General features: G+C 32.9%; 1 protein-coding gene across 1 annotated transcript in view; it reads left to right on the forward strand.

The window, feature by feature from the left end:
- Positions 1-7,917, forward strand: part of Brd8 (Bromodomain containing 8) — a 163,916-nt gene extending 155,999 nt beyond the window's left edge. The window contains exon 4 of the mRNA XM_089589225.1: positions 7,348-7,917. Within this exon, the coding sequence (XP_089445351.1) occupies positions 7,348-7,542 (195 nt within the window). The 3' untranslated portion in view covers positions 7,543-7,917. The remainder of the gene's footprint in view (positions 1-7,347) is intronic.
- Positions 7,918-16,978: the final 9,061 nt, after the last annotated feature.

A 16,978-nucleotide genomic window follows, 5' to 3' on the forward strand; every position in this document is an offset into this window, starting at 1 on the left:
TGCTATCGGTTTAAATTTAAGAATTAAGTTTTAAGATTACCACATGTGACTAGACATAAATCATAACGAAGAGTTTTGACCTTAACCAATTTAAAATTCATAATCAAATTTGACCGTTTGAATTCTAGATTACATTCAATTAAATAACCTGGTAAAAAAGGGCTAGGCTTACTTTAAACGAATCTTTCATTAAAGGTTGCAGTTATGTCTAATAATAACGCAAAATAATTTTTCAATAAGTGGAAGAATTAAAATATAATAAATAGATAAAACTAAATAACCTGGTAAAAAGAGGGCTGGGCTTACTTTAAACGAATCTTTAATTAATGCTTATAGTTATGTCTAATAATAACAAAATAATTTTTCTATAAATGGAAGAATTGAAATATAATAAACAGTATCTTATTTGTCATAAATATTATTACAACGCAAGTTGACGCTGTAATATAATTATTAGTAAATTATTAGTTAAAGTTCAATTCTTAGCAATCTTGTGAAAACATCAAAAAAAATTTCAATAAAATAACTGATACAAATCAGCGTGTATGAATGACAATCGTGAGGCATTTTGCAATCCTGTATTTCACGTAATCGATTGTCGCTAACTCGAATCTTGTATCTTGTAGACACAAAAACATGAAAATACATGACTTTATAAACGTTAATGATTCTCACAGTGCTGCATATCAAAAGCACCAAATAGCCCATTTTTTAACATATCGAAAGCGCCAAAGAAAATCTTTTAAAAACGCCAAATATAATAAGAAACAAATACATGTATGCAACAGACATCTCATCATAAATTTCGCAGTTCTTAAATGTACTACGTGGTGGTCGTTTCGCAGTTCTTGAGCGGGCTTCGTTTTGTCGATTTCACACTTGTAATATCCCATTCTATTGTGACCACGACTAACAAAGAAAATACTTGTCTAATTCACGAAAATCATAAGTCTAGAAAAGTGGGTTTTAATTCCGTGGAAAAGAATGTTGCTTGGCGATGTAGTACCCGTGGATGTGATAAAAGATTGTTTACAAATCAAAGTGTTTCGCAAATAATACGCTCTTCAAAAACCATCGAAATTATGGAGCTTGTTCCCAGGGTGCCGTAGAAAAATATATTATTTATTATTTGTTTGGATATTCCTTTGTGGATACAGTTAATTACCTGTACTGAGTTATGTCAGGATTCTAACAAAAATATGGTGTACAACGATGTGAACAATATTTGCCTATCAATCTATAGAATCCAAAGAAACATATTATTATCAGTTCCAAAATCATATATCATATCAAGAAGATTGGCAGTATCACGACAATTTTTAATGAGCTTCAAAGCAATATATAATCGAACTGTGTCTCTTATTGATTAATACTAGTCTTGTATATGCATCTAGATACATCACTATTTATAAAAAATTAACTATTTTTAATTTCCACGGTTTAATTTTTTGTTTTATCTGATATTTTTCCATCGGCGTTTTTGAAAGGTTTCATTCGGCGCTTTTGAAAGAAAAAATTTACGACTCTGGCGCTTTTAAAAGTCACCGATACAGAAAAAACTTGTAACACAAAATTACTGGGGGAAATTTCCTTGACTAATTTAAAGCTAGATTTAACAGTTTATTATAAGAGATTTTGAGAATTCAAGTTATAAAGTGTATTATCTTCTTTTCTTTTAATAAATTTTTTCAAAGTTATTATTAACAAAATATAACTCCATTTAAAAAAAAAGAAAAAAATTAAATGTTTTTAAATTAAAATTCAGAGGGGATCGCAACCTTAAATCTAATTTTCTCAATTTCCTATGTAGATACAATTTCCAATTTCAATTTAGTTAAGGAGTATCATTAAAGTTGTAGCTGCTCAAACGCCTCGTTAGATTTTAATCGTACTGATCTCAATGACACGTTGCTTCATTGCAAAGTTCGTCATTAATTGTCCTCGAGTCTCGGTTTGGGCAGAATCATGTAAATTAGTGCTTTCTCTCCCCCGTGACACTTAAGAAAGAAAGTGAGAGGGTAATAACTGCTATTATGACTGCATTGTCTGAGCTCCTATTATAAATCTATTTACAAGTCTAATTACCAAGTTTATTGACAAAGTCTATTTACAAAGTCTAGAGCGCGTTGCAACACGTGACGTAGACACTGCCGAATACAAGTCGTCGTACTCGTTGAACCGTAGACGTGACAAGAATAAATGAGTTAATAGCAGTCGGCAAGCTATTTTTCGCGTGACTTAGTTTTTACGGCGTGACACACGCGAGTCACGCACATATAATCGTTTTTCTCACAACTCTTGACAACAGTTTATGTTCTCTTTTGATCGTACTTGCTTACTTCCCCTTGCAGCTTATGAAGGAGAAGTAAACTTAAAATTTTTCACAACTCGTGTGTGGTCATCTTTTCTCTTTTCGCCTCACCTCACACCTTTTTGGCAGTGTGTGACAGTGTGAGTCGAGGAAAATGACGTCTGAATTAAAATATACCGCGCTCATAAAAAACTGAGCGATAGCAGAGGCGGACTTTAGCTATTCAGTCGATCGTTCGAGGATGAAAACAAAAATTAATTGATTTTTCCGGGGCCTCCAGGCCTTTTTATAAGGAGTAGTCAACCTCGGTCACGTGCTGGTTCGATAACGACGCAGAAAAACTTGCCGGGGAAAAATCTTGCAGTAATGAAAAAAGCCGGAAATCCAATTGGCTAGAACTGCTGTAGTTTAGCCAGTCAAAAATTGGCACATCCCACATCCGGCTCACTCTTCTCCTTGTGTCAAGAGAAGGAAAGGTGATTCACTCACTCGTGCCCTTCTTTTTCCTTTTACATCTAAATTTTTCAGGATTTCAATATAACTTAATATTAAAATTCAAGTAGAATATTATTAATATCTACTAATGCTAAACACCGTTTATTTGTTCAACTGAAATTGTTGCAAAAAGAGTTGTGAAAATTGTTTAAAAATTCAATTAATGCTCGGGTGAACAATCGATCGGTGTGTTACGAAATATCAATTAACACTAATACTTAAACAGCAGTAACGGTGGCCGTTGCCACAATAACTTATAATTATAATATTAGTGGTAGTAGTTATAATAATAATAATAATAATAATAATTATTATTATTATTATTATTATTATTATTATTATTACAACAATAGTGATAATAATTATAGTAGTTAAGATAATAATGAAAATAATAGTACTTTGCCTGTTGTGAGTTAACACAATTAGATTTACAAATAGTTTTGACTGTTTATAATGTTGCAAAAGTAATACAGAATTTTGGTAGAATTTTAATCAATACGTTTTTCTCTGCTAGTTATTGGAGAGGGAGTCGGCTCGTGGTACCCTGGGAAATCAGAAATTCCGTTACCCCTATTGAAGGCAGGAGTACAGACTCTCTCTCGACATCTCTGAGTCGGGAAAAGAGGAAGGGTTGACTTTCCCGTTTTTCTCTACATTTAAAAAAGTGATAGAATTTGACTAAATTACAAATTAGATTATTGCAGTATGTTTATGAAGTTGTTGATGTCATACAAAAGGGTTCCTCGCTAAATTATGAGCCTGTGAACATGAATGGTAAAAATTAGATAATTCTTCGAAAATTAATTAGGTTGCTTCACTAAGTTTACCGTAGTTAATATGTAATTTTGTTGCTTGCTAACAGTGTAGTGTGTACGGGTTGTATCTAACTGTATGTGACAAATTTGGCATTTTCTATTATTTTCGCTTATTTATATGTATTAACTCTAAGTTACTCTAATATTTAGCTTTATGTTATTTAATCCTAATCTAAAATTATGTTCGCTTTTAATATTACCCCTCAGTTCAATTTTTCCCAGTTAAACTTTTGCATCTATGGTTATTTTATTTTTATGCATCGAAAAATATTTTGTTTGTTTTTCATTTCCGGTCAGCATGGGTTAGAGTGCATGTACATAAATCATCATTGTGCTGTAGGTACGAGTAACTTGCAGATGATTTACTTTTTTTCAGATTTACGTTTGCACGTTTGTCTTTGCTCAAAATACGTTCAAAATAACATTCCTAAGTATTGAGCCGGGAAAAATTTTATTAGTAATTTTAGTCTACCAATTTTACAGTAGGTAGCAAAGATATTAACAAATTTAACAAAAAGAAAAACAACCACTTCCCTGTGTATAAATTTTTAGAACTCGGCCCAGCGTAATTCCGGACACTTAAAATTCATCTTATATACTCTTGCAATCGTATATAGTTGGCATATGTAGTTGCCAAAATAGATTAAGAGTTACTCAAAACATTATTTACAAATTAAAAAGTCTTAATTTCAATTTTCCGTGAAAAATCAACAATAAGTCTGCCCAATATGATCCCAGATACTTAAATGTTCAAGGCGAGCAGTCCTAGCTAGTGTTACTATTGTTTTGTATTAAAATACACACACAAGACTTGCAATTGAAGTATCAAGAGTTGATTTATTTGACGACCTATTCATAGTTCCTGGACGACCATTTATTCTGTGACGAGCTAATTAATCAGTTACTCGCCACATCCAAACAACAAGAAAGGTTTTACCCTTTACCAACAATCTAAATAATTTGTTTACTCTTACATACATATCGTTCCAAAAATGATACCATTCTTTAAACATTCTTCTATGAGAATCAATACCATTAGTGTTATTATTTGCTTTTATTACTTTTATCTAAAGATATTAGTCATAGGAAATTCTTATATTTCATGTTTCCCAACTCTGAGACCATAGTATGGTAGAATTAGCTAAAAATCATAACGATATCCCGAAAAATATGAGTAGCTCGGAAAAAATAGGGTAGTAGTTTTAATGTATTATAACAAATTAAAACATGATTAAACAAGTAGGAATGTTAGCAAGAGCCCCAAAGAAATAGCAAAGATGTCCAAAATATGTTTTTCGCGCCTAAAAAAGAACTGAAGGATCGTACATAAAAAAATGTTTGGTGAAAAAGATGTGCAATTTTAAGACGAACAAAATGAGCCGCATTGTGTTCAGATTGGTTCAGCCATTTTTTCGCAAATCGCAAATAACTACCATTTTAAGCCATTTTTTTTAATTCAATAAATCGCATTTTACACAATATTTAAAGCTGAAATTTTAACACAAGACAGATATATCATACATACAAAATTTCAGTTTAATCAGTTTTAAACTTTTCGCGAACCACAGCAAAAACCAAAAAATAGTCCTCTCAAAAAATGGCCATTAAAAAGTTTTTAGCCAGTGCAGGTATATTTTTCAAACGTATTTCGTTTCGCCTATATTTACTCTACATGTATCTAAAATACCATTGATTTGTACCAAATAGAAGTGTTTTAAAAACAGATTGCAAAAAACGGCTTTTGAGACGCGAAAAACATGTGTCGGACATTTTTGCCATTCTTTTGGGGCTCTTTCTGACATTTCTACTTATCAAATCCTGTTACAATTTTTATAATACATTGAAACTACTACCCTATTTTTTTCGAGCTGGTCAGAATTTTCTGGGCTGAAAAACTCATTCTAACATACAACCATGCTTGAATAAGTACATAATTTTATTTATTTTCTACAAATCATTCTAAAAAGTAATTTTCATATTTATTTTAAATTTTATCATTTACAACATTTTTTTAAAGTAAAAACTTCGCAAAAAATGTATATAATTAAGTCGTTACTTATTATTGGTTCATTTTGAACTCACTATGATCCCAACTGTATCCAACAGGGTGTAGTTCTTGATGATAAAAAAAATAATTATAATTTATTATCATACAATTACGATATTTTTGATAGATGCATGGTCATTTTTAACCTGCTATTCATGAATGCTTTTATTTAAAAATAAATCTTACAAGAAAATATTCACGACTCGTGCAAAAATGAGAAATTGCTACATTTCTTAGATTTGGGAGTTTTTTTACTTAAAAAAAAAGTGGTCGAGTCTATTTATCCTTTGTATTTTTTTATTAAATACCAAAGAATTGTATAAAATTTTTTTTTTTTTTTATTTATTGTATTCATTGAAAAAACAAATATTTTAATTCTTTATCCATTGCAATCAAGAAGTCAAAGTATATCATACAAAAAAGTCTTATCTATGGACCTTTATCTGATAAAGACATATCTGAACAAAACCGTAATTTTTTTCTCAACTGTATGTTGAAAGAAATGCCGCCGCACGGCTGGTACCCCCATTTTTTACTATCACTAGGCATCTAGAGCTTGCCACAGTTATAAACGTAACTTTACCACTTGCTCTTACTTGCTTGACATCTTTCTACTAACGGAAAATATTTTTTTTTTTTAAATATACTTATTCAACTGAATTACATCCAAGTTTAAACCTAATCGATCCATAGTTAACGACTCAAGAACTTTTCAAAAAAAAGGATAGTTTAGAGAGACTTATAATTTTAACTGAAGAATACAATTTCCAATTTCAATCAGTTCAATCACAATCCCGTCAAGGGATGTCAATACTACTGTGGATATATGTAAGTTCAAACTATCGTACTTACACTATGGTAGTGATATCTTTTCACGATTTCAAAGCCTCATACGTCAATAATAGTTGAAAGTCTCTGATTTCAAAATTTTTTTCTGTAAAATAAGAGAGAAGAACGTAACAAAAGAGCTTCACATGGTAGAAATCCATTCGAAGTTTTTTCATAAAATGCATTAACAGAGCGAAGTATGTGAATTTCTCTATCACATGATCTTTTTTGATTTTGAAAAATGTGAGTTATGCTTTTTATTTATATACATATCATTTCATTACAAAATAAGTGTTTATACTTGTACTGTATTAAACATTTTTTATAAAAAAAAAATATTTCGAACGTACCAATAGGATGCATGAATCAAAACAATTTAAAAAAAAAAACACATTATTTACACGTATTTGATACGATATAGGTGATAAAATTATCTCTTTTATTTCTCTGTACTTGCGTTTCCTTTTCAAGAATCGTAACTGTGACACCAGTTCTTCAGTCCTTCGAAAATCGTTGTTTTAACTCTTTCTGTTGCAGGTTAACTAGCATTACATTGAACTTGTTTCTAATTGTTTTTAAATCTCCTTAAAATTTTATCAATACCGTCTATCTTATTATTATTTTTTTTTTTTAATTAACGCAGCTTGCAGTATATTTATGCAAAAAATCATATTTATTTACATTTCATCTCCTATACTACGTCTCTTAGGTATATAATCAGGTCTTCTATCCATTTAAGAACACTAAAAAACAGTTAACTTTATTTCATATTTATGGCGATTCGCTTACATTAATAATTTTATAATGATAAAGGTTATGTGAATATTCATTAATGAAACATTTAATTGTAGATTTTTGTTCAAGCGGCTGGAGAAGCTTCATCAAGGGAACATAATAGAAGAGAAACAAGAACTGCAACTAATGTAAGTAATGATGTAGCTGATAGTGGTTTGAAAAGAAAATGGTCAAACATCACATTAAGCCCACATGAAATTGAGAGTCCACGTTTGAAAAAAAGAAAAAAATCAGAAAATGATTTAAATTAAAACTTTCTAAGATCTTATGGAAAATATAATTTGTTAATTTACTTTATCATCAAAACAGTTTTTCTTGTCAGCAAATCTAGTTTGACACTTGTACAATTGGAAATAAAGTAAAAACCACAAAATTGCCTCAAAACTTCTAGTAGATTTCTAAATCAAAACGTCAAAGAATTTTTTCGTTAATTTGCTTTATTGATTGATTATTTTAACTTTCACAGAACACATATTCCTAGTACTTTACATGTGGTAGTTATTACACATTACTCTAGTGTTTGATAGCAGCAATTAATATAGTAGAACATATGTAAGCATATAATGTAATGAAGTATTAATGGTGGCGATACTTGGTAAAAAATAAAATAAAATAATTTTTAACAACCATAGTTGCAACTATCTTTTTTGAATGAATATTTTCAAGTATAAAACCTCTATTTCTATGTTAAAAATTTATACGCTATTTTTTCCAGAGTCTTAAGTTTTAATTCAATAAGTAGGATTATCATTATTAAAAAGTACAAGTATTTAAATTGACTAAAATTATAATTTACATTAATTTGAAACTTAGCGCCTTCTTTAAAAAAAAAGAGTTGAAGCAGGTGAGTCATGTTTAAAAATTGCTTTAACTTATAAATACTCTTTATTGCCTATTAAAAAGTTAGATTGCAATTTATTCATTATTCTTGTTAAATTTTGCATTCCCATAGACTTTTAAAGAAATACAACTATTACAAACTTTAAAAAAAAAAAATGAAAAAAATTTGTAATGTAATAAAATTTTTTAATTATTTTTTTCTTCATGTTTACTTAAGACTTAGTAGTTATTAACTGATAAAATGTTAATATACGTAGTAAATCGTTGGCTAGTATCATGCGATATGAAATATCATTCACTCAAAAGTACTATTTGTACTGAAAAAACTTGATACTTTCTGAATAAATAATAAGGAACATAAAATAAAATTGTGAAGACAAGCCTGGATAAAGACTAGCTTCGTTCTACGTTTTCATCAGTTTTTTGAATGAATCCTAAAAAGATATCACGCGATATTATCGATAATGTCTGTTAGTTTTAAATTGTTTCTATGCTCACCGTATTAAAATATCAACACTTACAGGTAAATATTTCAAAATCCAAGCCGCTTGGTCACTAAAAATTGTTTTGACTCACGAAGGACTTAAACAAAAGACTGTTTTGTAGAGGAATGGAATAAAAATGCAGTTCGTTATTAATTAGCTTGAGAGTCAACTAATGAATGAGTGGCAGTGGTTGGAGCTTCAAAGGTGTATCTGTCAGGCCCTATTGATGCTGCCATGTATGTCTCTCTTGCTGTGCACGTTTGACTGGAAGCTTCTCTACCTAAAACTAATTGGTATGAGGGTTTTATCACTTACAGCTTTACTAGTCTACAGAAGATTTTGCTAATGCTGTCATCACACGTTCATCACTGAGTGCTAAGCCAGCAGTCAGGATATTGCCGTCGAGGTATTAATTTTTTTTTCTTTATTTCTATTTGATCATCTTTAACCTGAAATATCTAATCAACTTTTATTGCATCTTTCTCCACCTAGTCCTGTCATCATATTTCCTTTCCATCTTAGCTTACATCTCATTATTTCTACCTCTTACCTGTGCTATATGTCTGACACTCTTGCAGCTGTCTTCCCTTTCGATCACCGCTCATCTGTCAACTCCTCGCTCTTTCTTGCACATATTTCAGTCTTTATGCCACTTATTCATGCTGCGTCTCTCTACCTTCTTTGCACATACTTTTTTTCAACCTCACATAATTTTTTTAGCATATAGATAACTTAGTTCAATTCGTGTACCTACGGCACACCTTACGTAGAGATGAATTTAGTAAGGTCGCGATTTATGATATTAGTACAAAAAAACTATAACTCGAAAAATGTTGACGAAGTTGTATGAAAGAAAGAGTATTATAGTCTTGAAGCACCTCGGTACTATCTTCGATATCGTTCCGCTGAAATCCCCGACGTCTAAGGACATTTCGGAAAGAGTTGATGAACTGCCTTCAATTAAAAATGGAAGGATTCCTTGTCCTGAGACGAACTTCGTACAACTCGACCAATTTTATAAATTCATTAACAAACAAGTTTTTGCATTATAAACCATGGAAACGGAAGTTTCTCAAAGAAATGAGGCCGCAACGGAAAGCTTTGTTGGTAAGTCAAGTTTTGAACCGCGAAAGGCAAGAAAGGTCCAAGATGGGGCACCCTTTTTTTCTACCGCTGAGTAGCTACGTTAGTAATATATTGAGTTGATTCTCATTTCTTATACGATTGTCCAAGGTTCAACATCTTATCAGTTCAAAAGTGGTAAGATTTTCATTAGAACTCGTTGGCTATGCTTTAACTACTTGCGGTCTCACACCAGCACATAAAGACTTAGACTGAAAGAAATTATATGACCATACGTTTATGATCGTACGATTACAAATTTCTTATGCAAGTACATATAGAGCCATTTAATTGTGTAAGATTATGAGGTGGGTGAATCCCATCGATAAATTAGAGTAAATTCTAATATTCTTATATACCATATGAGCAAGGCGTCGGACTGAAAAAATCGCCGAAAAAGTATAAAATGTAGCAATTGAGAAGAGGAGTCGCCGAGACCTCGATGGCGAAATTGGTAACGCACTTTCCCGGCAAGAAAAGAGTTCCAGATTCAAGTCCTGGTTGAGGTGGCACTTTTTTCAATTTCTACGTATAACAATGTTTCTACGAACTGTAATTTTAACTGAAAAATTCGAGTTGCCTTGGCAATCGTGTGTTGGATGGAAAATGTGGATGAATTTAAACACTTGATTTTAATTTATGTTCCTTCTATTTTTTCAGTTTCTGTCTAAATAAGGATAAATCTGATTATAAATGAAAACTTTTCAACCAAAGATAGTTGACTAGGTAAAAAGTCTCAATAGTATATCGAATTACATTCGTTTAAATTCTTTTATATAGTACACATAATATTTTCAATTTACTTTACACAACTCTTTGTCGATGGTGATTTCTCGCAGAGAGCGCAAAAACCAGCTTTTAATTAATAATTGATTAGTCAAAAGTATTGCTAAAGTTATAAAAATGATCATGTTTTAATATTTCATCTTGAAATTGAAGTAATAATAACACTTCTGGTGAAAACAGTCCAGTTTACCAAAAAAACCATGTAAAACACGCTCGCATAAATTGTTCACAACACTTATGCCAAAATTTTGCACAATTAGTTGTATTCAATTAATCGGATCCAAATAATTCCGCTGTGTTGATTTCCATGCATATTCTTATTAGTCGACAACTTATCATGTTGCCTGATCATTAATTCCATTCCAGGTAATCGTCTTTTAGCGTGGAAATTCATTTTCAAGGTACAGTAGGATTTTTGAAGGTGTAAGAACGCAGGATACTTCAGAAAATTGCAAAAATGATAAAAATAGCTTTGAGATCAAAGGAGTAGTCATGGTTAGATCAGTTTCAATAATCATTGATAAGAACAAAGTTTGCAATCAATGTCCAATGGTAGAAGTCTCAAAAGTTTATCATAGGAGTGATGGCGTCATCCTAATAGTATCTGGTAACTATGACAGGAATCTACAAACACAATATATTCTAGCTGACACATCTAATCCATTCGACAAATTTTTCTTGTACCAAATTGTTGGTTCCTCACTGGAACGCCCTTTGCCTTCTAGAATCACTGCCAGTGGTGGCTCTTCGATTTCCAAGCGTCGGCATAATATTCTGAAAAACTCAAGAAATTATCGAAATTCGTGTGTCACTCGAATTTTGACACAAAAATAATGGTTTTGGACGTATTTTGTTCGTTAAATGATTTTTTACCAGAACTTTCTTTCCTTGGCCACGTACCTACTAATGATGTATATGTATATGCTATACATACAGCTGATTTTAATTATTACCCGGAACTGGAGTAAGTAAAATCGTAGTAGTTTAAGAATAAGTATGCAAACTTTATCCACTTATTACAATATGCAAGTTAATATGTGTATATATACTAGTGGGGCTTTGCCTCTTTGCATGCTTCGAGGGCCAACCCACCAAATACTTTATCTCGAAGTAAAAGCTGTAAGATTTAATATAACTACTTTATTTCTAAACTTGTCATGTGATTTAATACTTCCAAAAGTTACTTATATTGCATATAAATATTTTTATAAAAAGAAAATGAGTTTTTGGAACAGTTTTCTAAAAACTGATTATAATTTTATAACAATTAAATAAAAAAATTAGAATTTTATTTTCAGTATTGCAAATAATTCAAGTAATTTAAATTTAACTAATTTTTCTGGTAACAATGACAGTGAATATTGTGACTTCTTGCAACATAATAATGTCGGAATTATGTAACAACTAAAAAAAATTACAAACAGAAATTATCATTAAAGGTATATGACCCTAATGCTTGTACATAAGTCAGAAATTTAATATGGCTTTTATAGGTATAAAAGCAGTATTGATACATTCATCATTGTATCAATTGGTGCATATACACAGATGGCGGCAATTTTGAATAAGTGTGGGAAACTCCGGCATCACTAAGTGATTTTCCGCTAACTATTCGCTAGGCGTGTCACCTCTTCCTTGTGCTTATCCGCAAGTGGCAGGATTGTCCATCAGTTAGTATATAAGGAAGTTCCAGTTTAGTGTGAGCACCCTAAGTAGGAACTGTGATGAAGGTGGTGCCTAAGTGACTAAGGCGAAAGCTGTTAGATATGCCCTACTGACGAGTCCATCAACAACTCCGGGATGAATCACGTTGGACCTGAGTGGTGGTCCAAAATTTTACCCCAAAATGGTGACCTCGACGTTAACATTCATGTCTCTTCCGGATATCATCATGTGATACTACGGCCCGTTGGAATGAGTCTAGTTACTGTCTGAAATCCTCGTCCCTTGATGTAGTGTTTTGTAGCCCCATGCTTATCCTCGATTCTTATCGGGCCATAATATACGGTTTCCGCGTTCCTACTTTGCCAACACTCCACTTTCTATCTTTGTCTGTGTAGTCACTTTCTGACTCTTCATAGTCATTGTGACCAGAGGAAAGTATGTGGGGAACTCCGGTATCACTGTGTGAAACTTCGCTAACTGTCTTCTAGGTGTGTCATCTTTTTCTTGTGCTTATCCGCAAGTGGCAGAATTGTCCATCAGTTAGTATATAAGAAAGTTCTAGTTTAGTGTGAGCACCCCAAGTAGGTGTCTAAGGCAGGAGCTGTTGGGTATGCCTTACTGATGAGTTCACCAACAGCTCCGGGATGGAATACGTTGAACCTAAGTATCGGTCCAATATTTTATTCCATATAAGCACTCTTAAGACCATCTATGCATGCCCTTCCTCGACAACAAATATACTAAAGATTCATAATCAAAATTTACACATTTTCTATTTCAAGTAAATTTCTTAAGAAATAAATAAGACTAAGAAAAATATCCTCACCAGGTGCAGATTGAGCACACAACCTGTTTACTAGACAGTTGCTTTACCACTTAAGTTACCAAGGAGCCGTACATTCACTCGCACCGTTGGCTTCAATAAGTTCCCATTCTTAATTTTTGAGCTGTTTTTTCACCTCAAGCTTGATTTTAATAGGTATATAACTCTAATTCATGTAGATAAGTTAGAAATTTAATATAGCTTTAATAGGTATACAAGCAATTTTCATCGACAAATATAAAAAAATGTCAATAAATAAAACAATTACAACTAAGAATGTTGTAAACGAAAAAAAAAAATTCCTAAAAACAAGCTGCTTTGGTATACGTTTTTTTACAGAAGTAAAGTCGTTATATATATATATATATATATATATATATATATATATATATATATATATATATATATTTTATATTAGAGTGCTCTACGTCCGGCTCCTTTAATAAGGGCACTACTATGGGCACTTAGCACTTTGGAGAAGGAAGGGAAGAGGGATGGGAGGCCTCCCATTACTGGAAGGGGGGTAGGGGGAAATTAGGCAATTTTTGCTGCGAGGAGGTCGCCTAAACCCTCCTCGAGGAGCATTGCGTGGTGAAAAAGCACATGTGAAAAATCACAGAGGTACTTGCCCGTAAAGTCGCACTGGCCGGGAATCGAACCACGGTCTCCCCGCGTGCCAATCTACGACCTAGCCGACTGAGCCACCGCGCGCTCTATATATATATATATACATATACATTTTTCTAGGTACGTGCACGTGTTTAACTCATCAATGAGTTATTGCAATAGAAATCTAATTTAAAAAATGAGATACGCTCTCTTGTCAATAAAATTTCTTTCTCTGTCGTACGTCTTAGCGGCGCCACACAAGATGGACCATCGCAAGATTGTTTTGCACAGCAACGGGAGAAGGAGAAAGTGGAGGGCTCATTTACGCGATTAAGTCTCTCTCTCTCTCTCTCTCTCTCTCTCTCTATCTCTCTTTACATGTCACCTTTTTAGTGATTGCGAGCCATACACATACTACCCCCCTTGAGAGTGAGAGCGATCAACAAACTGTAGTTTCCTTCCAAACGCATAAAAATAATAACAGAGTTAAATTACAAATTTTTTTTTAGTATAAATAAATCGGAAGCAGGTGGCAACTAGTCCTATTAGTTTTGGCCACGTAGAAATTCTTTGGGTTAATTCTGGCAAAAAATTGTCCGATTTAAGTCTCGTTAAAGTGCAAAACACCCTTTTTACTCCCCGCAATTGCCCTTTAAATGTGCCTGAAGACGCCCGCCACGCTGACTTCGACTGACTAAACCGTAAGGGCCCATTAAACTATAACTTATTGTTAAAAAAATCTTGCCGTAATTGCTCTCTAGACAGCGCGTCTACAGGACTATTCACAGAGCGCACAAAACGCCAGTTTGTTTGTGCGTCTCTTAAAATTTTTTGAACTTTGTTTACGCGGCTGGTCTCGAATGCTTCCAACACGCTTGAATGTTTTTTGATACATTATAAAACGATCATGAAGTTAGTACAAAAAATACATTTGTTTGTATTAAAAATCAAAGCACCCTTGACCTCTTAAAACGAGTGAGTCAAAAGTAACGCACTGCACAACTTGAGCTTTGGATTTGTTTGTTTCTTTAACGGAGTGATGAAGCTTTTTGAGCAGTAACGCTTCGCCTGAATTTACCTGCTTATAGATCGCGATACAGTGTAAGTTCAGGCCTCGTATATCACCTTACTCGCGTCGCAAAAGCCGTGTATTTGAACGTTAGTAGGTTCGTTGATTAACACGTTCTTATGTATTTTTACATTGCTAATTAACGATAGCAGAGCAGCGACCGATCGCGAGTTTTCGAGCAACTCAAGAGGTATTGATTCATCAAACAAAATCTTATCCCTTCAGCATTGTTGCATAATAATATTGCATATGAAATCGTTGACATAAAATTCACTTAAGAGGGCTCGTGAACCAACAGAAAATTCTGAGCATTTATCTCTCTCTAGCTGTTGTAGCGTACGCGTCGCTAAAAACGAAGAAGAAGAAGAGCCGAAAGTAACGGTTTGCATGAAAAATAGTGATGTCGCCGTTGCACAATACTCCTGGTTAAGAGCGGAATCGGTACCCAGTCTCTTAAGCAAGTTATAAAAAAGCTTCAATGCTATGGCTCGCGAATTTTCCAGCTCTCCGGCGTCAGATTAAAAAAAAAGCCTTATAATATACTATCCTGTATCATCGCGTGCTACATAAGTAGTGTAGTGTTTCTCGCATTTCTCGCTCTCCGACGCTTCTTTTTGATCCGTGCCGATTTATTGACTATCCAAAACTTTTCTATCAAATTTTTTAGTTCCATGACATGACAAGTAGTCTTGTTATTTTTATTAATTAAGGCGCTACCGGCAGCAAACAATCCGAGAAGAATTTTTTGTAGTATTAACGTACCTTGTTAGTTCGACAAATTATTTACCCCTGCGACAGCATCGATCAAGTGACCCCAGCACTAATTATAACATCTGCCTTTTTAGGTAAATAAAAGGCAGGATCGGCAAGCTTAATATTTTTTGGGATATTAAAAAATTTTTTTATTTTAATTTGAGCGCTGAGCATCGATACAAATGGTAGCGCGTGTATTTAAAAACTAACAGCACCCTTATCTAGTCATGACTGTCTCGTCGCAACCTTGCTTGACAAATTTTTGTTCGTACTATCTGTATTTTGAAAGGAATCGTGCAAAAGGGCATTTAGAATTTGTGCACTCGCTGGCGTGCTGCTGCAGACAATTTTTGCAACTCGAGTTGTCTTTTACTACATTCCATCGCCTTGCAACGCTGAGCTTTTGAAACTAAAAACATTTGCATAAAGGGTGACTACCGTTCTTGCAAACTGGACACACACGCGAGATATTCGTAGCCAGTGAGTAAGCATCCGTTTCGTCCGATCGTTGCTTTCGAGCTTCATCTACGCCTCGTTCTGCTCGATTGTGTAAGCAACTTAAAAACCGTCTCGGAAATAAATTTATAAATTTCATCTGATTTAAGAATCTCGTTTAGTCTCAACGTGCCCTCCCATCTTGAATTAATGTTAAAGATTAACACACGCTATATAATTCTCGTTAACAATTTTTGTAGAGCGTGATTTTCAGTGTAGCGAGGGTGTTGAAGTGCTGCCGCATCTCGTGAATCAGCTTAGTTGAACTTTTACGCGAAGCCGCCACCCAGACCCTCGGTATCAAGAATAACATCGAAGTGTGCGACCATAAGGATACACGTTTAATCGAAAGCATCTATAAACAGTTTCTAAGTGTGTGTACAATTCTCCTCACTGACACTATACGTGGAGACCTTAGCAAAGCGTTCTCAATCAAACATGCCTGAAGGTGTATAAATATTTTATAAATTAGATATATCAGCCGAATCTACGATCGTAATAAAAGCATTTTTAAATGACAGACGTTTGAAAACAATGCAATATTCCTGATCAATGTTTTATTATAAAATATTGAAATATTTCCGTCGTTACGAGTAATTTTTGTTTACTTAACCTTTAATACTATACACTATAATATATTTTCTTGTATCGTATAAAAAAATCAAATTTTTTTTCAACTCAATAGTTTCTTGAAAATAGTATGTTTTTTTAATTTTTGGATTGGATTTTAGCCTGTTTTGTGTATTTTTTTAAATTTAAAAGATTGGTGCACTGTGTATGTAAAGAATCAAACTGTCCTACAAAATGAAAAAGTTAAGTTTGATGAAAAAGCTAATTCCTTAACTTTGAGTTATACTTACCAAATTTTTTTCATCGTTCAATAAACTTAACGAAGAAATGCAGGCACACAAAATACAGCATGTAAGCAAATAAAACTTAAAATTAAAAATTAGCGTAACCATTATTAAAGTTAATAAAATAATAATAAAATATTGTGGCTGTAAATGATCTGAAAGATTAAGAAGAGCTTGAGAGCCTGA

Source organism: Copidosoma floridanum, unplaced genomic scaffold, assembly GCF_036245765.1.
Source record: "Copidosoma floridanum isolate Cflo_tuat_1 unplaced genomic scaffold, Cflo_Japanese_pri ptg000008l, whole genome shotgun sequence".
Lineage (NCBI taxonomy): Eukaryota > Metazoa > Arthropoda > Insecta > Hymenoptera > Encyrtidae > Copidosoma > Copidosoma floridanum.